The sequence below is a fragment of the Cnephaeus nilssonii genome (genome assembly GCF_951640355.1).
Source record: "Cnephaeus nilssonii genome assembly, chromosome: 2".
Taxonomy (NCBI): Eukaryota; Metazoa; Chordata; class Mammalia; order Chiroptera; family Vespertilionidae; genus Cnephaeus; species Cnephaeus nilssonii.
Window position 1 is genome coordinate 32,516,358 of NC_137073.1, and position 25,322 is coordinate 32,541,679.

The following is a 25,322-nucleotide window of genomic DNA, read 5'->3' on the forward strand; positions in this document are numbered from 1 at the left end:
GAGTCTGAGCACGTAGGAGCTGTGGGGCTGGGCGATGGTGGCCGTTGCGATTCCACAGTGTCCCCCTGTACTTCGGGCCTCGCTTTGCGCACCATCTGTGCGGGGAAAAGGTCCCATGAAAAATCAAGCCATTGGAAAATTGCCCTGTGTTATTGCCTCAAAGAGTGCTGGTTCTCAAAAGCTGGGACCCCTGAATTCTTGCATAGAATGAAGGTTCTTGCATACCCCCACCCGTACACACGTGTCTGTCCCGTGAGGACAGGTTTCCTCTGCACCTTGTCCCTTCTCCCAGGAACAAGTTGAGGAGGAGCCCAGGGGAGCAATTCAGGTGAGGGTGTGAACCAGGGGCCCCCTCTCTGTGCATCCAGCCCTCCAAAGGCTTGTCCATCCCCTTGGGGGAAGTCAGGCCCATTGGTGGTGGCTGGGGAAGGCAGAGGCTGCACAAGGCGAAGTGCTTTCTATCTGCTGTTTCCCTAAACCTGGTGCGGGCCCTCGGCCCTCGAGGCTTCCTCCTTCTCCACTAGTGCACACGTATGTCTTGACACCCACCCCGTAGCGGGGGCCGATCCCGTGAGGACTCGGACCCAACTCTGGACTCACTGTAGACAGCTGTACTGCTCTTGCTCACGCTGTAGTTTGATGAAGAGGAAAATCCTCATGGCATGGGGGAGCTTGAGGTACAGGGGTGAGTCAGGGAGGGCTTCCAGGAGAGGTGGCATTGAGCCAGGCTTGGAGCATTAGGGTAGGGAAGAGATTTCCAAGAAGGAGGAACAGCATGTGCAAAAGCACTGAGGCCTGGCCCCTATGGCCCGTGGTGTGCAGGAGCAGCGTGGGGGCTGGAGAGAGGAGCCCTTTTAAGGGGAGGGTGGGGCTGGCCATGGGAGCTGAAGGGCTCTGTCCAGGCTCCTGGGCGGGAGCAGACGGCTGTGGACTGAAGGAGGCCCATGGGGGAGGAGAGGACTGGGAGAGAAGAGGACAGATCGGGGAGGGCCCAGAGAAGAGGCCCAGTGCAAAGGGAGTGGAAGAGAATGTGGTGTGGCAGATCTAGGCTAGTGAAATTCTTCCTCTGGGTGTACACCCAAAGGAAGTGGAAGCGGGGGCTCAGCTAGATGTTTGTACAACCATATTCACAGCAACTTTATTCATAATAGCTGAAATGTGGAAGCAATCTAAGGGTCCGTTGACCCACAAATGGATAAACAAAATGTGGTCTATGCAGACAGTGGAATATTATTCAGTCTTAAAAAGGGAAAGAAATTCTGGCACATGCTTAAGTGAAATAAGACAGTCATGAAAGAATAAATACTATGCTAGTATATGATTCCATTCATATGAGAAAGCTAGAGTGGTCAAATTCATAGAGACCAGAAGGTAGAATGATGGATGCCAGAGGCCAGGGAGGTGGGGGGAATGGGAGTTACTGCTTAATGGGTAGAAAGTTTCAGTTTTACAAGATGAAAAGAGTTACAGGGATGGTGGTGGTGGCTACACAACAGTGTGAATGTATTTGATACCACTGAGCTGTAAACTTAAAAATGGTTAAGATGCTAAATTGTATATTGCATGTATTTCAATACAATGAAATGCATAGTGAACAGCAACCAAAAAAAAATCTAGGCTAATGAGAAGGAGAAAGTTGAGGGCTGGGGGTGTGAGGGGATTAGAGCTACAGAGATGGATAGTAGTGATAGTTGCACAAACACTGTCAGTGAGGAAGAGTATGAATCCTGGAGTCTTAACAGATTGGAGTTTGAATTCTCACTGTGCCACCTGTGTTAGTAACAAATACCATAGTTCGGGCGGTTTAACAGCAGAAACTTACTGCTGGAAGCTCTGGAGGCTGGAAGTCCAAGTTCAAGGTGCTGACCAATTCTCTTCCTAGCTTGCAGATGGCCCCCTTCTCTGTGTGCCCTCAGATGCATTCTCGTCTGTTGGGGAGCATGCAAATGGAGAGGGAAAGCCAGCGAGAGCTCTGTTCCTCTTGTAAGGGCACTGATCCCGTACTGAGGATCCCACCCTCATGATCTCATCTAAACCTAATAACTCCCCGAGGGTCCCACCTCCAAATAACATCACATTGAGGGTTATGACTTCAATATATGATTGGGGGGGGGGGGGGGCGGGATACAGATATTCAATCCCTAATACCAACTTTGGAGATTTACTTCACTTCAGTATCTCAGTTTTCTTATCTGGAAAATGGGGGTGGTGCTGCCGGGTTATTGTGGGAATCTCATGTGCTTGTGTATGTCCAGAGCCCAGCATCTGGGAGGTACTGAGCAGGCATCAGCCAGGCTTTCCTGAGCATCTGCCAGACCCTACAACCCTCAGGTGTCCCGGGTGGTCTGGGGCTCTGGGAGATGTCCATTTCTCCCCAGCAGGCTGTGATTTGGGGCCTCTCCAACTGGGCCTAGTACTCCGGTCTTTAAGCAGAGGCTAGGCATGGGTCAGGCCTCAGGAAGGCTTGAGCCAGCTGTTTGTCCTCACGTTGAGTCTGGAGATCTGGGAGACCTCGCCCACCCATTGTTTACCTTTCCTGCAGGGCCCAGGCTTACCAGGGGGGTTCCAGCAACTTCTCCTGGGAGCCCTGCATAGAGAGAAGGCAGAGGCTAGGGTCAGCTTTAGGATGGCCGTTCACCTGGCCTGTTAGCTGGGGCAGGGTCAGAGCCCCCCCCCCCCCTCCACCCACCAAGTAGAGGGTTGCAGATGGATGGGAGAGGCAGGGAACCCCGTCATCCTGTGAGGCTTCTTCATTCTGCTGGCATCAGGCTGTGGCTGGGAGGTCCCCCAGGCCCTGGGCAGGAAGGAGGAGAAGGTTGGTGACTGCCAGGGCCAGGCGCAGGTACACAGCAGGGCTGGGGTTTGACTCCAGGACTTCTACCTCCCCATGCCATACCCGTAACCACTACAGCCCTCCTCCTGCACCTTCTAATCCCCCCACCCCCCACTCTGACCCTGCTCCCCCTGCCTTTGCAACCCACCATAGTCCCGCTGCCTCCTACAGGAAGGCCACTCTCCCTCTCTGTTTTGTTTTGTTTTTGTTTCTCATTTTAAATTTTTGGATAGATAAGCAATTCATAGACAGCAGGTGCAGGCAGCTGTCTGCCAGGCCCTGGGCCCAGGTAGCCAGACCCACACTCAACCATCCTCAAGGTGCCTAGCCCTTGAAGCTGGGCTGGTTCCCCTTGTCCCAGGGACTGTCCCCTGCCAGGCCCAGACCTCTCTCCTCCACAAATGTTGGGAACTGTCCCAGGTCCCGACACTGCAGCCTTCCCACCCTCTTGCTGCCCTTAGCTGATTGGGAGGCTCCAGGCTTTGGGGTCAGCTGGGCCTGAGCTTTGTCCTCCCCAGGGCCTGCAGGCCGCTGGAGCATGGAGCGGACAGCTGTCCCAGAGTTAGTGTACCAGGCCCCATAAAAGTACCTTCCCACCTCAGGGTGGTGAGCAGCCTCCAGCACTGTGAGAAAATCCGCTTCTGTTCTGTAAGCTGCCCAGTGTCTGGTACTCAGTTCTGGCAGCCCCGGCTGTTGCTGCCCTCTGTCTCCCCACCACCCCAGCCCTCCTGGGCCCCTAGCAGTGCAGTGGGACCGGTGGAAAGAGCTCAGGGACTGGGCTTGTTCAGATCTCTCCTCCCACTGATGAGGGCATGTCCCAAGCCTCATTGTGCCCATCTTGGTAATGGGAGGGTGAAGAAAGGGGCAGATAAGTCAGCTACTCGTAGGCACGATACAAGTTTTTGCCCTTTCCTTCTGGCTCAAGGTTGAGCTCAGTGTCAATGCTAATATTTCCTCCCATGAGCTGAGCAAACAACAAGGGAACTTCTCCTGGGAAAGTGAGATAATGTGAACATCAAACTCGAGACCCTGCCTCATGCCAGTAGCTATTCATTCACTCTTGAGGGCCTCATTGAAATTTCCAAGATCATGGAGCCGGAGATGGAATTCAAGCCTGAAACAGTCTCAGTGAACCACAGCCGAATGGCCAGGTGGGGTGGGTCCCAGAGCTGCAGGCCAGGGATGGTACATGGGCTCTATTTAATGTGGGGATTGCCTGCATTTGAGTGAGGGAGGGATTGGAAAGTTCTAGAACCTCGCTGTCCAAATTGGTAGCCCCTTGCCACGTGTGGCTATTTAAATGTAACGGAAATAAATTCAGTTTTTTAGCCTCATAAGCCACATTTCAAACCTCTCAATAGCTACCTGTGGCAAGTGGCTGTCCAGCTGGACAGTGGCTGTAGACCACTTCCGTCATTCCAGGAAGCTCTCCTGAGCAGCGCTGTTTTGTTTTTATTTTTTAGCTAGAGGCCTGGTGCACGACCTTCGTGCACTGGAGGGTGGAGGGGGTCCCACAGCCCGGCCTGCACCCTCTCACAGTCCAGGACCCCTCGGAGAATGTCCGCTGGGAGCAGGCCTAAGGCGGCAATCGGACATCCTCCGAGGGGTCCTTAGCGTTGCCATGGAGGTGGGACAGGCTCCTGCCACCACTGCTGCTGCGCTCGCCTGGCTGAGCAGCACTCCCCCTGTGGGAGCGCATTGACCACCAGGGGGCAGCTCCTGCATTGAGCGTCTGCCCCCTGGTGGTCAGTGCGTGTCATAGTGACCGGTCATTCTGCTATTAGGTTGATTTGCATATTAGGGTTTTATTATATAGCATAGGATAGTGTGGTGCTTTTTTAAATTGATTTCAGAGAGGAAGGAAGGGAAAAGGAGATAGAAACATCATTGATAAAAGAGAATCATGGATTGGCCACCTCCTGTATGCCCCTCCACTGGGGATCAAGCCTGCAACCTGGCTTATGCCCTGACCAGTAATCAAATTGTGACCTCCTGGTTCATAGGTTGAAGCTCAACCACTGAGCCACCATGACCAGGCTGAGCAGCGCTGTTTTAGAAGGGTGTTGGGACTCAGTGAGAGAGAATGCCAGGCTCATTTTGGCAGTGACTGTCCTGACGTCGAGTTGGGCAGAGTGGGGTCACACCTGGCTGTGTTTGCCATTGGAAGACAGGTGCTGGGGATGCGTGCCGTGGGCCTCTGAACCAAGCAGTCGTGTGTGGTGTCGTGGGATGAGGTTGGGCCTGCGCCGGCAGGCTGGCAGGATGGCAGGATTTGGCTGCATTCTGAAGTCCCAGCCACTCGCAGGTGGGCTCTTCCACTTTCTACTCAGGCACTACCACCTCCGGGATGCCTTCCCTGAACCCCAGACCCCAGCACTCCCCAGGTGCCCTTCTTTGCTCCCACCATCACATCTGCCTCCTCAGCAGGCACAGTGCTGGCCATGGAACTGGGGTGGACAGGGCACTGGCTTGAGGAGCTGGAGCCACAGTTCTACCATCACAGGCACGTGTTGACATGGGAGTGAGGCACAGGAAGGTTCAAGACACGCCCAGGGTCACCCGGCTTGCTGGGAGTCGAGGCTCACCCTCCTTCCCAACTCACAGCTAAGGCTCTTCCAGGAGAGTGACAGGGAGGCCTGACACGCTGGGCAGGGCTGAACGGGCTGCTGCCCGGGCTCTGGGCTTGGGCACCGGGAATTCCAGGAGTCAGGCCGCAGCCCAGTTGGAGCAGCGAGCTGCTAAGACTCCCAGGTTAGTGTCCAGAGCTGGCAGAAATCACAGGTCACTTCTGTGTTATCTGGTTTGCATTTGCTTAACCTACTCCTGACCTCAGAGGCAGCCCAGGGAGCTCTGAGGAGTCCCGCGGGCCCTCAGCCCACACCCCCCGCCGTGGTGTTCCAGGCTGACCTCACGAGTGGTCACACACACACATACCTCCCGCCATTCAGGAAACTGACTGCCCCCAAAACCCAAGACACTTGAGGACTTTGGGGGTCTGGGAAAGGAAAACAGGGCATTTGTAGGCCAGAAGTGTTTTCTTTGGCCCATCCAGTGTGTTTTTTCAAAATTATACCAACATTTCAACATTGAGATAGATCACAAAAGTCTGGATTTCCATTTTTCCTTGAAAAATTGGAAGCTCTTGCAATCCAGGACCCACATGGTAGCAGCTGATCAGAGCTGAGTGGCAGCTGCCCCCTTCCAGTAAGGAGGGAACCCCCGGCCCCTAGCACCCTCAGTCCCTTCCACTCCCAGTGTCCCCACACACTGAGACCGGCGACCAGGCCCATGCGTCGTCATGCTTTTACAGGACTGTTCCTCCCTATATTCTTTCCCAAAAGTACAAGGGAGAAAGATGGACTGAGGGGGCCACACGTTTCTCCGTGCAAATGAAGCATGTCCCTGGGTATTACATATGGAACGCGCGTCTCACTCCTGGTTCTTTCACCCGAGTATTTTGCAGGCCTTTGAGCTGTGATCTCTGTTTTAGACATGTCCAGGCTTTTCCTTGGTTGAATCCTCCTGTCCTCCCTTGCACCCCCTTTTGTTTCCTGTCCCTGGGACCCCTGCAGAAACACATCTCTCTGTCTTAGGGGTGGGGGGGTGGGCAGATACTGCTGACTTGGTAAAGACAATGGCAGCTGCATGGCTGTTCTTGGTACTCTTGACCATCCTCCCAGGCTCCCAGCTGGAGGGGTTCAGGGGCTAGATCAGGGGTCCTCAAACTTTTTAAACAGGGGGCCAGTTCACTGTCCCTCAGACCGTTGGAGGGCTGGACTATAGTTTAAAAAAAACTATGAACAAATTCCTATGCACACTGCACATATCTTATTTTGAAGTAAAACAAAACGGCAAAAACACCCACATGTGGCCCGCGGGCCATAGTTTGAGGACGCCTGGCCTAGAGGCTGCCTCGGTGCTGACATGGCCACAGACACGGGCTTCCGTTTCTGGGTCCTGCATCTTGGCATCCCCCGGGGTCCCCCTGTGGACCACAGTGGATGGAGCCTAGCCCAGCTTCCACCACCCGAGAGAAGATGGGGCCCAAGCAGGAGCAGAGCTCCAACGGCAGGATCCTGGTGCGACACAGGACCCGCTCTCCCCTCCACAGCCAAAGTGAGCCGCTCAAAACTTAGACCCACCCGTCGCTCAGACGTTTCAGAGCCTTTTTATTTTTCATGGATCTCGGGTGCACAGAACTTGATTCCTCGTCATCCTTGGTTTGTGATGTACGAGTTGATCCTGCTCTTTCTTTCCTTTGGTTCATTCTGTGAATAGTATTACCCCCACTGCGTCCATGGCACTGACGGTCAGTGCCGTCCACCCACACTTCTCTTCCCCGGACGCTATGGCTTTGTCCTGTGTGTACCTGAGGAGGGTGTCCGGCTGTGTCATCTTCTGGGCTTGCTTTCTCCACTCAGCGTCGCATGACAGTGTGTAGAAGACGTTCAACCTGCCCATGGCTGTAGGTGATCCGGCCACACTGCCGTGGATCATTTCTCTCCTCGAGGTCTGGGTCTCCCCTGCCTGGGTCTCCTCCTCCAGGCCTCCGCTTACTCATCCCTCCCTGAGCCCTGCCCAGACCCCTCCACCAAGGGAGGCCTACGCTGCTTCCTATCCAGCCTTCCTTGTGGCACAGCCCTGACCACAACAGACTGTGATATGCTTTGTGTGCTGGGTTTAGCCAGGGCCCCGTCCCAGCAGGTTCCCCTCCCATCTCGGGGGGGGGGGGGGGGGGGAGGGGCCCAGCCTCAGCACAGGGACCCACCCCGTGGAGAGGGTGGGGCTCAGGCCAGCTTGGATGGGCTGAGGTGTGCAGAGCAGTTCTGTGGGGCAAGCTTGAGCTGCTTTTGTGGAATTAAGGAATTAAGGGCATAGGAAATCAGCCAGGGATTTTTTTTTTAAGAAAGATGTTCATAACAGCTTTATTCATAATAGCCAAGCACTAAAAACAACCAAATGTTATCAAGAGAGAAGATAAGTAAGAATATGTTATAATACATTATACATGTATATTCATCAATAAAGACAACTGCAACGAGTAAAATAAAATGGATTAATCTCAAAATCAATACATGGAACAAAGGAAGCGAGGCACAAAACAGTGCCCACTCCATGGTTGAGAGCGAAAGCGAGTGCACGGAGGCTGTGACAACAGAAACGGGAGCGGGGTGGCCCTCGTGGGTGTCAGGACTGAGGGGAAGGGGCGGAGAAGACCGCGTGGAGAGAATGTCCAGGGCTCCTTACATGAAGGGGTGGAGGTTCAATGTCCGTATACATTTTCCAAACTCATCAAACTGGACACCAAAAGTCTGTACGTTTTATTACTGTACATGATGCCGGAGCTTTAAATAAAGAGTTTTGTGGGGGGGAATGTTATCTGGAAGAAATAATGATGCAGGCCCAGACTTGATCTCATGAAAAGCATTTCTCACCTAAAACGATGAGTGCCTAGCAAGCAGGGTATCGCCAAGGAGATGGTCAAGTTTCCTTTCTCCTCATCCATCTTCACATCACCAACTCTGCCCTCTCAAACTCTTGTTCTGGGGACCTTTGAGGCCCATCGTGGGGCATGAGCCACGTGACCACCTCCAGGCAGACCACCCAGCATGTCTGCTCAACTGGCATGAAGAGCCAAGGGGGACAGGAAGGAAGGCTAGGGCTTTCCTTCTCTGCTGGTGAAGCAGCAGCCGCATGGGGCGTGCACAGACGGTATGTGTGCGGCCATTGAGTCCCACAGACTGACCTGACCTGGGAGCCAGCAGCCAGGCAAGACCCGGAGGAGAAGGTTCCCAGGATTCCAGAAGCCTCCCCACCACGCCCTTCCAGCCACCACTCCCTCTCCGGCATGCTATCCCAACTTCTGTTGCCTCGATATGATTCTGCCTATTTTTGGTGCCCAAACCAGGATGTTCCCAGACAAGCCAAGAAGACTGGTCCCTCAGCCATCTCCCTGCTGGCATTAAGGTGAACAGGCATTGCTGTGCCCAGCTTAAACACGCCACCCTGGGCGGTGACATTGATGGGGTGGTGGGGGGTGGGGTTCTCAGGCTCAGAGGCCTCAGAGGGGCAAGCAGAGGCTCCTTACATGAGCCACTCGCCCAGGGAGCCACCGGCATGTGCTGGCGGAGTCACTGAGCTAAAGCCCTGGGTTAAGTCTCTCCTAGCCAGGTGGGCCCAGGCATCTGGCAAGGGAGGCTAGCCCTGCAATCTCTCTGGTTTTCCAACTTGAGCTTTGTACCCTCAGCAGGCCCACTGGGTACTTTTTAGAGTTCACCAGGTGAGTTCAGTGTGCAACCAAGGTTGAGAACCAGTGCGTTAAGCAGTAAAAAGCTGGGTTTTATGCAGGGCTTTTGCCCACAAGCTCTGTTCCCATTGTAGGAAGAGAGGTGGTCCTATTGGACTCCTTCCCTGTCATTTTTCCAGCTGGAGCAAATATCCACAGGTCCCTGAAGGGCAGAATTAAGACTAGCCGGTGTCAGTTAAAAAGAGGCTACATTGATAGAGTTTCTAGAAATCAGCTGCCCCGTGACGAAATGAATTGCTTTGCATGGAGTGAGCTCTGCCTCCCGAGGGGTATGCAAATAGAGGCTGGGTCTCCATCGGTCCAGGTTGCGTTACTGCAGGAGCAGCACATAGTGGTCTCCGGCCTTGATTCCAGGCCTCCCTGTGCCCCGCCCTCCTATCTGGGTGATCCCAGGAAGGTTCCCTTTGTGGTTTTGATGCAGAACCTGTGGTAAACTGTTCCACACATTAAACAAACTCTAGCAGTTCTTTCCCCTCAACTCATTTATCTGGTTCATAAATCTCAGTGGATTTGCTTGGAAATGGCCCTCCCCGTCTGCCCTTCCCCTCCTGGTTCAGGTCTGTTGTTGGAACAGGGCTCTGATGGGCAGGGCTTGTCGCCCCGGGTGCCCGAGGAGAGGCCCGTGTGAGGGCCTAGCTCTGCTGGGTTAGGAATCTGAGAGTAAACAGATCAAGTTTCCAGTGTTAGCTGGCCACAGCAATTGAAAATGAGAATGTTCTCTGAGATGACTCAGCCTCTCGGCCCCAGGGTAGAGGCAGCCCCAGGCCTTGGCTCTGCCCTGGTGGTCGGCTGCAGGCCAAGCCCAAGGGGAACAGCGGTGGAGTTTTAGAGTGAGTGGTGTGCAGTTACGGTCCATCCCATCAGGATGAGGGCACAAGCCGCAGTCTTGGTTATCTAACAGGTTGCTGTCCTCAGTTTCCTCCTTTGTGAAATGGGGATCAACCATTCCTGTCTCAGAGGGTGGATGTGAGAAATGAGTCTAAGACCATTCCAGCCAGTGTAGGCAGAGAAGTGCCCATCGGAAGCTCTGGGAGAGAGCCTGGGTCGCAGTGGGTGGAGAATTGGAGGGAGGGAGTCATGTGAGGCCCCCTTGAGAGCCACCTACATGGGGAGGAGAAGAGAAGCCACTGTAGGAAACAAAAGAGGAGTGTCAGTGTCAGAAGTTAGAGGAGGCCATGTGGTAGCTTCTAGCGTCCAAGGGAAGATGTTGGCCGGCCACATGGGGTCCAGCCAATAGGTCAAGGACAGGAGGGCATGAGGGAAGAGGCTGTCAGGTTTGGCTGGTGGAGGTCAACAGGAGGTCAGCTGGTGAGCTGAACAGGATCAGATGGAAGGTGAGGCCAGCCGGTGGCAACAGAGGGTTGATAGTGACCAACCGAAGGCCTGTTTGGTGATAAAGGGGAGTGAAGGAGGCAGTGGCCTGAGGAGGAGATGGGGATGAAGGAAACATTAGCCTGTGGGAATGGAGGAAGAAAAAGAAGGTTGCCTTGGTACTGTTTTTCTGAGACCAGAGAGAAGGGTTAAGATGGATGAAAAAAAACCCAGATGTTTTCAAAGGGGGAGGGGGTCTCACCACTTGGCCTAAATGTTAGGAAACTGGAGAAGGTGCAGGCTGGGGTTCAGCTCATGCATGCCCAATCAAGAGACAAGACACAGGGTTGAGCAGATCCGAGGGTGGAGGGTCGGGGGGTGGGGGTGGGGAGCGGGCAGGGGCAAGATCTAGGCCCTGCAGAGATTTCTGAGCTGGAGGTCATAGCTGAGGAGGACAGTGCTACACAGGGGTTATCTAAGGATTGGGGTCAGCTAAGGGGGCCGCCCAGGACACCCTGCTCCAAAGCCAGTACAGAATTGGAGAGGCCGCAGGAGACGAGAGGCGCTCAGGTGACCCAGGAGCCAGAGGCACTCGGAGTTACCAGGCGACGGGACAACAACTCCACACAGCACCCCCGCTTGGCTCCAAAGTCCTGTCATAGCAGCCCTCTAGGGACTGTCGGTTCCCAATTAATAGTGTCAGGGACTTGGAGGGGTGGGGGGGACGAGTACTACAGATTGTTTAGATTATTGTTTTCAGCGCGCTGACCAAAAGCTGCTTGCCCCCTGGAAGGATAGGAGGTTGTGTGTGTCCTCACCATAGTGTGTGGAACAGGGGAAGTGGAATAAGCTTCCACTATGTCCGGAGAAAACCAGGGAGCATCAGTGCCATCATCCGAAAGGAAGGGAGGAGACTGGTGCTGTTGGAGCATGCGTGTGTGCCTGGTGCTTGTACCTAAGGAGATGCCAGCCTCTCCCCTGGTCCAGCAATCAGTGGGGTGATGCCCCTCTTTCCGAGTGGGGAGACCGGTTCGGGGCCATGTAAACGTCAGACCACGGAGCTGATACCATCACTGGGACTCCAACCTTGGCCCCTTCGCTCTAAAACGATGCCTTTACCGAGCATTAACCACTACCACGGCACCATCAAGTAGAGGCTGGACTGCGAGAACTGAGTTGAGGGGTGAAGATACATCTGTGCAGCTGGCCAAGGTCAAATTGAATGATCCAAATGACGGAGATTGTAGCCTTTGGACCAGTCCTGCCCGTTCATCCTGGGCCCCTTGCCTGCTTCTGGCACCTGGACCTGCCAGGCCACCTCCTCTGGAGGCTCTTTTGCTGAGTTCCCTACACCTGTTTTTGCCCAGCAGCCTGAGCCAGCTCCAGTTCTGTGGCTGGGTCCTCCACGCCCTTCTGCCGGACCCCTGGCCCATTCCCTCTAAACTTCTGCCGGACCCAGGTTCCCAGAGAACAGTCTCTCCTTTGCCCCTGGGGGGACCTCAGCTCAGGTTCGTGGCCCTTACCCACTGAGCGTCCTTGCATGGCCTTCCTTATTCATTTATCTAACTAATCAGAGTTAATAATGTAGTCAGCTCGTGTTTAAGCCAGAGCAGAAATAGGATCTCTCAGTACCCTACCTTTACCCAGAGGTCTCCCGCGCCCCCCACCCATGCCCAGCGAACCTGTGTTCTTCATCGCTTTGCTTCCTTTTCATGTCATTCTGTTGCAACTACGTGGAGTTGTAAAGGTGGTCTGTTCGTTTGATTTTTTTGGGTTTTTTTTTTTAAAGCTGCTTTTAACTCTAAAAAGAGGACCATGCTGTATGTCATACTTGGAGACTTTTCCACCTATTACATTGCTAAGATTCTTCCACATTTTTGCAAGTCACCGTAGATTATTTGTTTAGACTGTTGGGTAATATTCTTCTGTCATTGTTCCCCTCCTCTTCCAGCGATGGGCATCTGGGGTGTAGCCAGGTTTTTGTTGCTGGGAACAGGCTATTATAAATTCTCTTGTCAGTGTCTCCCATTACACATATGTAAGAAGGTGGAATCTCGCCGGGAAGAGCTGAGTCATGGGGAACATGCCTCCAGGTGCCCTCACCTTAGAGATTGCACAGCCTGTTGGCCCCGAGGCAGTCACTGCCTTAATCTAACTGGGCATCCGTGTTCCTGTCTGGAAAACACTAATTAATGATCCCACACATGCACGCGGTGCTGATTATGCACAGACCCCGTGTCTAGTCCTGTGCTGGGCACGGGGACTCGGCTGAGGAAGACGCGGCCCCACGGTCCAGGCGCAGCGAAGGCAGACCTGAATCTTCTCAGCAGCACCCTGGGTCTTCCCCTCGCTGGGAATGGGCTGGCGGGCACAAGGGTGCACCGGGGCGGAAGCTGGGCCAGGCCCCGCGGTCCCTCGTGGGGTCGCTGGACTTCCGCTGAGGGCTGGGGTGGGGGCCACAGGAACGGGGAGATCTGAAACCAGAAAGAGATCGCTGAACACCGAGAAGCCAAGAGCCCACAAGCAGAAGGTGTGCTCCTGTCTGCAAGGCCCGAGCACTCCAGACAGGAGCGCTGCCAGGGACATCCCGTTCCCCTCGCTCCCCGGCCAGCTGCTCCACTCGGCTGCATCGAGTGACCACACTTCAGCAGTCTCGAGCACATCCATGTATGTTCAGTGCCTCCTTAAACCCTAACCTGCAGGGGAGGTACTTCCAGGCCTCTCTCACAGGTCAGGAACCTGGGGCGAATGGAGGGCCAGTGAGTTGTTCCGCCTCATCTCGGGGAGGTGGGAAAGCCAAGATTCCCACTGGGGCCTCGTCCACCTCCGTCCCCCCAAGGAAGAAAAGAAACCGCCAGACCTTGCCACCTGTGTGCCCTGCACTAGGGTATGTGTGTGTTCCCAAAGCCAGAGGCCTTTCCCAGACTGGTCCTACCCGGATGACCCTTCCGACCCTGCCCCCGCCAGGCCCCTGGGACAGGCAGCCATTCCGCAGCTCTCCAGAGGCCTGTGCCTTAGGCCTGGGGCAGGGCAGGGCAGCCCCACCGCCCCAGGTGTCTTACCTGCCCCAGGTTTCCACAGAGGAAAGGACTGAAGCAGTTGGGACCAGATTTAAAGGGGAGCCAATTAGGCCAATGCAGGGCCCCACCTCTGCCTGCCGGCCTTCCTGGTGCCTCCCACCGGAACACTGGCCGTGGGAGACCGTCTTTCCCTGCCTTGGCCTCATGTTTCTCCCCCAATTTGTTGAATATTATTTCCTGGCCACAAGCGGACCCACGCCTACCACTGGCAGCCTGGGCCAAACCACCGTCGGCTCTTGCCAGCTCCTTGAAGAAAAATCGTCTCCTAACTGGTCTCGGGGTCCTCACCTAGGCCTCACAGGGGCCACAAGGCATCATCCCGCCCCCATCACCTGTGAAGTCATTGCCTGTCATTTCCTCGCCCCCGCCACTCAGCCACGCTGGCCTCTGTCACTCCTGGCCTCGGGGCTTTGCACAGTCTCCTCGCTCTGGCCTCCTTGGGACAGCAGCATGCCCACTATTCCACCTCCTACAGGTCTTGTGGGTACCTTCCTTTCCCTGCTCAACTTTGTTTTGTTGTAGACAAGTAGACATAACACAGATGTACCATCTGAACTATTTTTCAGTGTACAGCTTGGTGGCATTAAGTACATTCACATTGTTTGTGTAACCATCACCGCCATCCAACTCCAGAACTTTCTCATCATCTCACACTGAAACTCTGTATCCATTAAACAATCGCTCCCCATCTCCCCCTTCCTCCAGCCCCTAGCAACCACTTCCTGCTCCGTCTTTAAATTGCAAACCCCTGTTGTGCTAGCCCTTGCCCTCCCTGCACTTTTTATTCGCTCTGTGGTGCGCACCATCATCGGACCCACTATTTTATTGTTCCCCACCACCACATGTAAACTCCAATTGTCTTACTTAAGGTGTGTCCCTAGCACCTGAAACAGTGTCTGACTGGTTTGTTGAAGGACTGAAAGATTGCCTGGGTCTCAGGGACTTGATCCAGACCCTACTAATTCCTTCTGCCCTACCGACCCCTTTTTTGCAGTTCCTACCTGTGCAAGTCCCCCTAGAATGTACAAGCGATGTTGCCCACACTGATTCTCCTGGCCGCCCGTGACATAAGCCGATTTCTTTTCTATCTTAATGGAAATGAACCTCCTCTTCAGGATTGCCCTTCCAGTCACAGAACCAATCAGGGCTTTCTTTCCAACTACAGTTGGAAACGGTCGCCTGTCATTGTTAAAGACAGTAGAAATGAAAGGTAAATAACACGAGAGATTGAGGGAGGACCCACGAGAAACATGAAAACGCTGCTGCTGGTTAAGAGAACAAAGGCTGACACACACCAGGCCAGCACCCTGAGGAGGCCGGAAGCACTCTGCTCCGTCGCCACGTTGTAGGAGTCTCCTGTGCAGCACGGCGGGGGGCAGCGGCGGGGGGGGGGGGGGGGCAGACCCGGCCCCTCCATATCCCCGCTGTGACGTCCGGCAGAGGAGGCTGTGGCTAAGCCTCCCTGGTTCCAGCCTGAATGGGCTGCACTTTGCGAGAAAGACTCCGGGCTTCCAGGCTGGTGCTCGAATTCTAACTGGGCTCATGGGCATTCAGAGGCCCTACTTGAACGAAAAAAACAAGAATGGTTTGTGAACAGGTACCTGGAATGTGCTGGAAGACTGTTCTCGGTCCCGTTGGTAGCGTGGGAAGGCTCTGGGTTCATCTCAAGGCCCGGCTGGTCGGGCTGTGACGGCAAAGGTCTGAGCTGGTTCTCTGAGGGGCTGGCAGGTGAGCTCAGCAGGGCCTGGCTGGCACAGGGCATTCTGGCTAGCTCCCACCTCCCAGAGCCCTGGGTCCTGCCGGAGAGTCCACGTACTGGCAGCCTTTGCTGAGCCCTGACTACCTAAGGGGTCTTTGTGGTCTGGGAGCCAAGAGGAAGTGAGCACAGCCGGCAGGTGAGTGGAGAAGGCGGGAGGGATGCTAATAGGAACTTGCACTCAATGGCGATGGCTCCGGCCACCCCCTGGTGCCGCGATCTGGATGTCCCCTGTCCGCAGACACACCCGATGTCTGGAGATTGCCCAGGCCTTGGTGTGTGTGTCAGGCAGCGGGGTTGGGCCCAGGGCTGCAGGTTTGGCTCCGACGCAGATTCCCTGGCAACGTAGGGCTGGTCCGCCTCTCCCGTCCTACATCATCATCCCTTCCCTGCCTGCCTGCCTGGTGGGAACTGAGCTATTGGGGAGGTGAATGGAGACTTTTCATCCAAAGCTTTTTACTTGGGCGCAATGTGTGGGAACCAGGTGTTTCAAAGAATCAGAGACTCAGCTTACTCCATCCTCCCCCTCGAGGCGGCGGTACCCTTCAGAGAACTGGCAACCACTGCCTCCCGGGCCAGCCCATTGGTCTCTGTAGTCAGCTGGCTGTAGAGCTTTTCTTTACTGGGAACACAGCTGGCCTCCCCGGTGCCTCCCCTTTAGCTCTGTCTGCCCACCAGTAGCCAGCATATGGAGGGCTTACCATAGTCATATGGGGTTTTCAACATTTCTTCTTCAACAACACGTGAGAACACGGGGCACCGGGAGTGACTCGCCTAAGGTCACACAGCCATAAGCAGCCACGTGGCTTACAACCCGTGGTCCCACAATAACCACAGAGACTTAAAGGTGGTGGCTGGCGTCTTCCCCAGGCCAAAGGGGTGCAGTCTAGGGTCCCCTCAGCTCCTGTGGGCATGCTCCGTGTGGGCCAGGAGGCTCTGAACAGACATGGCTCCTGTTGTGGCCTGCCCTCATCCAGTCCCCATGCTCTGTTTACGGACCCCAGTGGACTTGGCACCCCCTAGACGGGACTTGCGTGATTGTTGGGGTGTGTCCATAGCCAAGGCTCACCCAGAGCTGCTGTCCCCAGTCTCCCTCCTCCATTGGTGAGAGCTCTAGAGTTTCGTATCCCATCTACCCGAGTGCTCCTGCAGGACCTGCCCCCTCACCGTGGCACTCAGTTGCACAGGTTGTGTACTCTCGGCTCTGCGGCACTCCTCCCACAGCCTGAAATGGTGAGCCCTCTCCTCCGAGCTGGGACACCACCGCCAGCTCCCTGGGCAGCAGGTAGATCTGTCTGAGGTTCTGGTTGGGGCTTTGCCTCGCCTGGAGAGGTATTTTCCAGGCACTCAACGGCTCCGGAATCGTGTCTGTGCATCTTGTTGGTCCCCACTGCTATGCAGCTGGCAGGGTTCCAGGTGGCCCAGGCACTGCCCAGGTCGGAACTGGGCGGGAACTAGCCCACCCTGAAGCTGCCCTCATTGTGCAGAGGGATGAGGCAGCCCAGGGCTCACCACCCGGGGCCGGGCTGGGACTGGGACCCAGGCCCTAGACTCCAGGCCCTCGGTCCTCTTCTCGCTCTCCCAGGCTGCTCTCTCCTGTCATTTCATCCTGTTCCTAAGGACCACGAGGGCATCTAGAGGGCAAGCAGATCTCCTCCTCCTCCTCAGGTTTCCTAGTAGGCAGGCTGATTGCTGGGCTTGGGTCCTCTTTCCAGCTCCTTGTAGACCAAGTGCAGAGAGGCCACAGACAGCGGGGCCTGGCATCTGTGGTGTGGATTTAGCCACGACTCACTGGAGAGCACAGAGTTGGGACTAGAGACCTTAGTGTTTCTCATTGGAGGGTACACCAGGGCAGTGCCACGCCAAGGCAGTGCCGTGCCAGGGCACGTAGGACTTGTTCCGATTAGAGCTGCTCTGGCCTTGGCGGTAGGTATGTGGCTGTAGTCCACTCTTTTGCTCATCAGACTGAGCGTTGGTCCTGTGCCCAGCCAGGTGTGTGTGCAGAGAGCCTCCAGCCCTTGCCTGTGAGAGTGTATGGTCTGCTGGGGAGACAGGTATTCGCAACGGGTTGTGGCAAGTTCTCATCATGCACAGTTGCTCTCGTCGAGCACTGCCCAGGTCTGAGGGCAACTTCACATGCACTGTGAGGCGAGTGAACTCTCTCCTGGAGTTGTGAGGTATGAGCAGCCCACAGTGGCCTTAACACCCTCTTGTGGACACGGTGTAAGGATGTAGGCTCTCAAGGGAGGACCCACCCATTTGGTGGGAGGTGAGGGAGAGGAGGTGGCTGGTGCCAGTCATAAAAGAAGATCCTTTAACTGTGTCTTGAAGGGTGAGACGGCCACATCGACATATTCATGCCCCGTTTACACAGAGGCCGATGCTGCCTTCTGCTGGTGCCTGTGCCTCCAGGATGATTTATACGGTCTATTTCTGGAATGTCCCTCACAGCCGAGAGGGCATTGGGAGCAAATGCCACATCTGTTAGCCTTCACAGGGCTCTCTCAGACACGGGGTGGCCACGCCCCCACCCAGCAAGTACCTGCTTGTGGCAGGCCGATGATGGGGGTTGGGGGTGGGGGGACTTCCAAGGTTATTTCTGAGTGCACAGAAGTCCCCAAGAAGGAGCTAGGCCAGACCAGTGATTGCCACTCACTAAGGTGATAATTTGCCGTTGTCCCGAGCAATTACAGATTTCATTTGTCCAGGCAGCAGTTGCAAATTGGATGTGGACAGGCAGGGACAGAGATGTCATTTGCAAACCAAAGCGCGGGAGGGAAGTGGAAGAGAGTGTGCTGTCGGTTGGTCGGAGGGGGAGATTAAGTGCCACCCTGTTTACAATGCTGGCACAGGCATTTCCTTCAAAGTCAGGTTCAGGGGGGTATAATTTACACCCAGTAAAATTCACCCTTCAGGGTACAGTTCTTTGAGTTTTGCCAAATGTGTATGATCCTGTAGCCACCACCACAATCAAGATACCAAACACCCCACCACCCCAAGAGTTCCTGGGCTCCCCTCCAACGTCAACCCCGGCCCACCTTCTGGCAGCACGGGTCAGCTCTCAGTCCTTACAGTTTTGCCCCTTCCAGATGTCACGTAAATGGGATCATATATATTGCAACCTTTTGAGTCCGGGTTGAACTTAGCAAAGTGCCTTTGAGATTCATCCACGTTACAGCACGAATCAGTAACTCGTTCCTCTTTATTGCGGACCAGAACCCCGTGGTGTGGCTGAGCCCCCGCCCAGCCGGGGCTCTAGTTGAAGGGAGGACTCGGGTTGTCTCCCCTTTGGGGTGATCACACATAAAGGCTGCAAACCTTGGCGTGCAGGTCTGTGTGTGCGCATAGGTTTTCTTCCTCTGGCGTCAGTACCCAGGCGTGGGATGGCCAGTTCGTGTGGTCGGTGTCTGTTTAACTTTGTAAGAAACTTCCAAACTGTTGTCCAAATGGCAGTATCGTTCTGCATTCCTTCTGGTTCCAGTTGCTCTCGCTCCTTGTGGAAAATGGAAAGGGTAAAGTAAAAGGTGCTGCCGGGTTCTGTGGTCGGGCTTCCGTGTCGTCCCGGGGCGGCTAGCGGGAGAGGAGGCCCCGAGGAGAGAGCGGTGGACACGGCGGCCACCCGGTCCCTGCAGCGCTGCATCCCCTTCGAGATCCCTTTCCCATTCAGTCTGTGTGCAGTGCTGTCCGGCCACGGCTGGGGTTACGCGCTGGGCCTCTTGCTGTCACGGCTCCCGTGATGGATGGGTTTTACGCGCTGGGCATGGAGCCCGTGCTGGGCCTCACGCTCCAGAGCAGCGATGCCAGATAAGTGACCGCGCTTCCTGCGTGCCGCTGCCTGTGCACACCGTCTCTCCCTGCAGCTGCCGTTCCGGGGGCTGTTCTGGCAGAGGGGGAAGAGACAGGCATTGAGGGGTGGGGACCCCGTTACCCCGTGACGGAAAGCCTAGACACGGAGCCCAGCTAGTCTGCCAGGCACCAAGAGCGTGCTCAGGGCCAGACAGCAGGGCCGAGATAAAGGGGGCAGAGTAATGACCAGTCCCTGCCTGGCCTTGGGAAATGGATAGTATTGTGGGGGAAGGGACGAGCATCATACACCCCAGGCTGAGTAGTACTCCCAGAGGTGACATGTGGCAGTTCAGGGATCTGTGTCCCACACCCAGCACAGACGTCCACACCCCTCCCATGCAGAGAAGAAAAGCAGCCTGAAGGCTGGGCTGTCCTTTGGGTGATGGGAATTAGGACTTAAATGACAGTGGGAGCTCTTCAGTTGGTGAGGAGGGGGCCAGGACGGAGGCCTGGAGGTCGGAATTGGGGGCCCTGGATAAGACAGTTCATTTGCATGGCCCCCGCCAGACCTACCCTTCAGCCACTTCCTCGCTGAAAAAGTGGGATCTGAGACCCCTGGGCCTATACAGGATCCCAGAGGCTGGCCGATTCGGGGTGCAAAGGGGACGATCACCATCTCGAGACCTCTCTGAGACCTCCTGAGTCAGGACGGGGAGGGGTGGGGGGGGTGGGGTGAGAGGTACAGCTTACTGGAGGTCACCAGCAGCCTGCCGTCAGAGCTCTGGGTAAACCGATTCACCTGCTTGGTCACCACAGTGTCCGGCCAGGGCTAATGCAGAACTAACGTGACATCCCGTGTCTGTCTGTCTGTCCATCCACACAGGTGCAAGTTCTTCAGTCTGACCGAGACCCCGGAGGATTACACCATCATCGTCGATGAGGAGGGCTTCCTGGGTGAGTGCTTCTCCCACCAGGGATGTGGCCGGACTGGGCCCTGCCGTTGAGGCTGGCTGCCCGCCTCCTTATTTCTGCCCCCGCCCCACCCCGTGGGGAGTCTTCTCCTCTCTCTCCCAGTCTCCTGGCTAGGGGCCCCTCCCTCTCTGCCCGGGAGCCTGCCCAGGAGGCCCCGAGCTAACAGGGGCCGTGACACCGTGCCTCCCCAGCCGAGAACTAAAGCAGCCAAGAAGGAAGACACACATTTCATTGAGCATCTGCTGTGAGGGAGGTGCTTTCAATTGTCCTCAGTCCTTGTCCCCATTGGCGGAGCCCCAGGTACCATCCTTCGTGATCTTCCTTCACCTTTTTTCCACTTGTTAAATTGAGATACCATGCACCTGCCATGAAAGTCAACATGGTAAAACTCGGCAGTTCATAAGGTTGTGCAGCCATCGCCACCCCGATGCCAGAACATTTCATCACCCCCAACAGAAACCCCATTACCTGTCAGCAGTCATTCTCCCCTCACCCCACATCCTTGCAGTTTTATTATTATAAGTTTTTTACGTTTGTCCTCGTGCTGCCCGATACACATTAGTTTCCGGGGAGGAGGGGTGTGCATGAGGCGCTGGGAACAGAAACGGGATGTCACTGCCCAGGCCACCCCAACGTTGGTGTCTGAACCACGTTCTTCAAAACGTGCAGAGGACACAAGTCCGACATTTTTAAGAAACAGTCCCACCCCGCCCTAGCTGGTGTGGCTCAGTGGATAGAGCGTCGGCCTGCGGACTGAAGAGTCCCGGGTTCGATTCTGGTCAAGGGCACATGCCTGAGTTGCAGGATTGATCCCCAGTAGGGAACATGCAGGAGGCAGCCCATCAATGATTCTCTTTCGTCATTGATGTTTCTATCTATCTCTCTCCCTCTCCTTTCTTCTCTGAAATCAATAAAATATTTAAATAATAATAATAATAAAGAAACAGTCCCACCCCAAAGATAACTAGTCACTTTTTGGTATTTCCTGTCCAGCTTCTTTCTGTGCACGTTGCCTCTCTTTAATTTCCTTACGACCATGCCGTATAGAGAAGTGCTTTCACTTAACATTTACGTCACATTACGCCTTAACGTTTCCCGTGTCGTCACAGCAGCCGCGCCTCCTTCCCAGTCCCCTGAGGTTAGATTTAAACTCACTGTAATTTTTCTCCAGTGATAAAATTATAGACACTTTAAATCTGTAACATTTGTCCTTATGCAGGTCGATTCCTAAAATGGGGTCTGAGAAATGGCACATGGTCAGAAGTCGGCTGTTTTCCGGTTCTCCTGTTGACACCCCAGGGAAGCGACCTCCCAGCTGGGCTCTGTCATCCTACCCGCAGGTGCCCCAGAGCACCTACCAGTGTGGGGTGGTCCCGCCCCCATCTCAAGGACACCATGGCCTTCCTGACTCAGAGGGGGCATCTCGCGGCCAGGGCAGGGATAGGGCAGGCCCCACAGGACGCCCTGCCTCGTCATCGAAGGCACCCATGGAGTCACTCATTTATTTATTCAGCAGACGTTGTCTGAGTACAGGAGCCACGGATACGCGGACACTATGCTTGGGCAACCCAGACACGTTTCCATTTTCTTATGGGCACTCATCATGCCTTTAACGCAGAACTGCTGGGAAGGGTGGCATCTGAACGCTCCGGAGTATGTGTGCTCTGGTAATAGATGTTCTATCTAATCCTCCTCCTCAGACGAGACTGAAGTCTCTACCTCTTGAGGCAGCAAATGAGCAGACACCATGAGCAAGGAGAGAGGGAGGCCGTGGGACCTGGCAAGCCGGTTCTGCAGGCCCTGGAAGGCCATGTTTGCAGGGTTTATCACTAACCAGGGAGATGCCCTGCAGAGGAGTGGCTGGCTATCTGAGGCCGCCTCCAGGGGTGCAGGAGGCTGTGTTTACTGAGCACCTGGGGTGTGCCAGCATCTTGCTAGGCCCTGGAGATGGAGCTGGGAATTGAGAGACACCATCTCCGACCCCAGGAGCCTCGGGGCTCTGTGACTTCTGGGTAAGGGTCTCCCTTCCAGGCTAGCGAAGCAGGCTGCTTAGACAGCTGTTATTGCCCCAGAAAAAAAATATGTACTTTTAAAGAAGTACGTACCTCATACTCCTGTTGCAGAGCTACAGGGGCCAGGATACACTATGAGACTCCCCTGTACCCGCTGCAGGATGCATCACCACCTGGGATCATCCGGTGGCCTGAGGGTAACCAGTAAAGACCTGTTTTATAAGAGGGAAAACTGACATTCAGGTGCCCACAGTCCCTGAGTGACGGGGGCCCATTTGAAGCAGGAAATGCTGCGGTGAATCCCAACAGACCAAGGTCAGGGGCAGCTGAGAAGGGGGATGGGCCAGTGTGTGGCCAGGGCAGTGTGAGAAGGCCCTCCGAGGGGAGGGTTTGGGGTGGAGGCTGCCAAGTTCACCCTCTCGCCTCAGCTCTGGGCGGGGTTCTCTTAGGAGGCCCCTCTTCAGAAAGGGAATTTGGGCTGTGGCTGCCCCCGTGGGATGGGGAGGGGTGCTGGTTGTGCCATGCTGTGTGAAAGATGGGGCCCCGTCTCCCAGTTCTGCAAGTATTGCTTCTCACCCAAGCGCCTCCCTCGGCCAGGGCGCCTTGATCGTGGTTCGCTGGCAATGTCGTCAGCGCGGCGCTTTCGCTGTTAGGAGCCAGCAGCTATCTGCAGTTCACATGTGCATCAAATGCTGGGCCTTCCCTGGGAGGGTGGGACAGTTGTCAGTGACATTAACCAGACAGCTTCCTGTTTCATGTGGAATTTTAGAGGCTCTTGGCTCAAATGGACGCTGTGTGTCTGCATGGCAAACCAGAGGGGTTTGTGTGCATGTGTGTCGTTTGATCTTTACGTATTTAATGAGCACTTACTTTGTGCAATTGCTAGATGCTCGTGGGGACCCTAAATAATATGCATGGCAGCCCTGCCCTGACCTCTTAGGTTTGCAATTTAGCGGGCGCAGTGCTAATCAGGACCCCTTCACTGGCCCCCCCCACCCGTCACAGGCCCCTTACCTGCATCAGGGGTACCTGTAACACCCTGGGGCAGGACTGCTCCTTGGCCGTGACTAGCCAAAAGGGAGAAGGAAGAAGATGTTGAGAGGTAACTCCTGGCTTCATCCTGGACTAAGATGAGCAGATCAGGCTCGGATCTAGCCCTGCTACTCGCTGCTTATCATTCTGGGCCAGTGGTCGGTCAACAGAACAGCAAACCGTGGCTCTCGAGCCGCATGTGGCTTGCGAGCCGTAGTTTGCTGACCACTGTTCTGGGCAAGTTGCTCAGCGCCCTGGGGCCTCCATGTCCTCATCCCAAGCACAGGATCGCCTCCCTCCCGCTCAGTGCTGTAAGGCATGCTCGTGGCGTACCAGGCATACGAGTGGACCCACGTAGTTCAAACCCGTATTGTTCAACAGTCAGCTTACTCCTTTACAGTGAAATGGAGCATTTTTTAAACTCTTGATAGCCTTGACCCAGCTGCCATCCAGAACCAGCAGAACACCAGCAGTGTAACCAGAAAGCCTCTGGCCTTTGATGAGCCCTCAGATGGGTGCCAGGCACTCAGCGAGCGCTCCGGGCGGATTATCTCATTTAATCCTGCCGGCACCTTCTCCGGCCGCTCCTGATTTCATCATCCCACATTGGAAAACAAAAGCCCAGGGCCCAAGGTCACACAGCCAGGACGAACCCGCCGGCCCTGCGCCAGGACTGACCCTGCTGCGGGCAGGGCTGGGGGAGCCTGAGAAACAGGCTCTGTGTGGAGGACGCGGCCACATAGCGCAGGGACCTGCAGGTCCTTCGGCCAAAACGGGGGACTCCTGAGGAGGAGGGAGTCCCACCCAGCAACAGAGTCGCCCACCTTCGTGACCGGGAGGGTGGCGAGGCACTGCGACCTTCTCTACCAGGGCGTGTCCTCAGCTCCGGGAAGCTATATTTAGGGTCTGGGACGATGGCACTGACTGATAGTCCATCTCAGTCTTAGCAGGGGTCCACTTCCACTTTTCCTCTAGGGAAGAGCCAGTGAGCCGCCTCCTGGCAGCTCGTCCCCACAGCCCCCGAGCAGCACCTTGGGCGCCCCGAGGCTTGGCCCGCTCAGCCCTTCCCTCTCCCCCAGAATGCCAGGGCAGCGTCTGATGTCCGTGGGGCCAGAAGCAGTAAACGCTGTGGTTTCCAGCCACTCTGACAAAGCCCCCCTGCAGGAAGCCTCCGCGGGGACCACGGGCCTGCCAGTGAAGAACCTCAGGCTTCTGCCCAGGGCTGAGAGCCAGAGCGAAATCATTCGCAGTTCAGATCTGAGCTGGGCTCCAGTTCTGGGAGCACGGCTGCTCTCAGTCCTGGGGCCGAGAAGTCTCTCTTCTGACCCCTTGGGTGACGGGTAGAGAGACCAGACGTGGCTACCTGAGACCTAGCGCCTTTTAAAACGTTTTCTCCTGCTCTTCCTCCCAAACCTTTTCCCTGTTCTGGGAAGCTGCCTGCCTCTCCAGCCAGCCTGGCCAAAGACTGGCCCTTCTCGGCCGATATGACCAATGGGCTCGCTGGGCTGTGGTCGCCATGACGACCAGAGCTGGGCAGGTAGGAGCCTGGTGGGGTCTCACTGAATATCCCCTCCTTGGAAGCCGTCCTGCCTGAGGCCCGTGCAGCCTTCCCTGGTTATCGCCATCCTCATCACCAGGGTCTGGGCCCCTCTCCTTCTCGGCCCCTCTCCTTCCTGAGGTCCTGGCACTGTCCTTCCCTAAGTGATCATGAAATCACCGCCCTCTCAGAGCTCTGGTTGTGGTGTTTACAGGGGGAATGGCAGTCCCTCTGGGGGGGTGGGTTTGAGCAGGAGTCTGATGCGTGGAGAGCCCTGTGCCAGCCTGTAGGGTCAGCTCCGTGGCTGTGTGTTTCTGGAGACACGTGTGCCCACATCCCGTGCTCAGGCTCCTCGGGCTCTGCAGGGTGGGGAAAGGGATGGTCCGAACGTACGGAGCCCAGGTTTTACGAGCTGGTCAGGGAGACTCGCTCTTTGCTGTCACTCTGAGCCTCCCCCATGCTGCCCCTGCCAGTGCCACCCCCCAGGGCTCGCTGGCTCTCTGGAGGGACTGGATGACCGTCACTGCCCACCTGACGGCACCCTCAGGAGCCCTCCTGGATGGAGCTGGGCGTTCTTCCAGAGAAGCCCAGCAGGCAGGTCTGCTTGAAGCAAGGAGGAAACCCAGGGCCCCCATCCTGCCTTCTCCTGGCTCCCCCCAACCCCAGCCTCCTGGGAGGTTCCTAGGAACCCAGTTT

At 55.6% G+C, this 25,322-nt stretch overlaps 1 protein-coding gene across 1 annotated transcript in view; it reads left to right on the plus strand.

Annotated features, from left to right (window-relative positions):
• Nucleotides 1-25,322, plus strand: part of CASTOR2 (cytosolic arginine sensor for mTORC1 subunit 2) — a 57,611-nt gene that overhangs the window by 15,070 nt on the left and 17,219 nt on the right. The window contains exon 2 of the mRNA XM_079793475.1: nucleotides 19,957-20,027. Coding sequence (XP_079649601.1) covers nucleotides 19,957-20,027 — 71 coding nt within the window. The remainder of the gene's footprint in view (nucleotides 1-19,956; nucleotides 20,028-25,322) is intronic.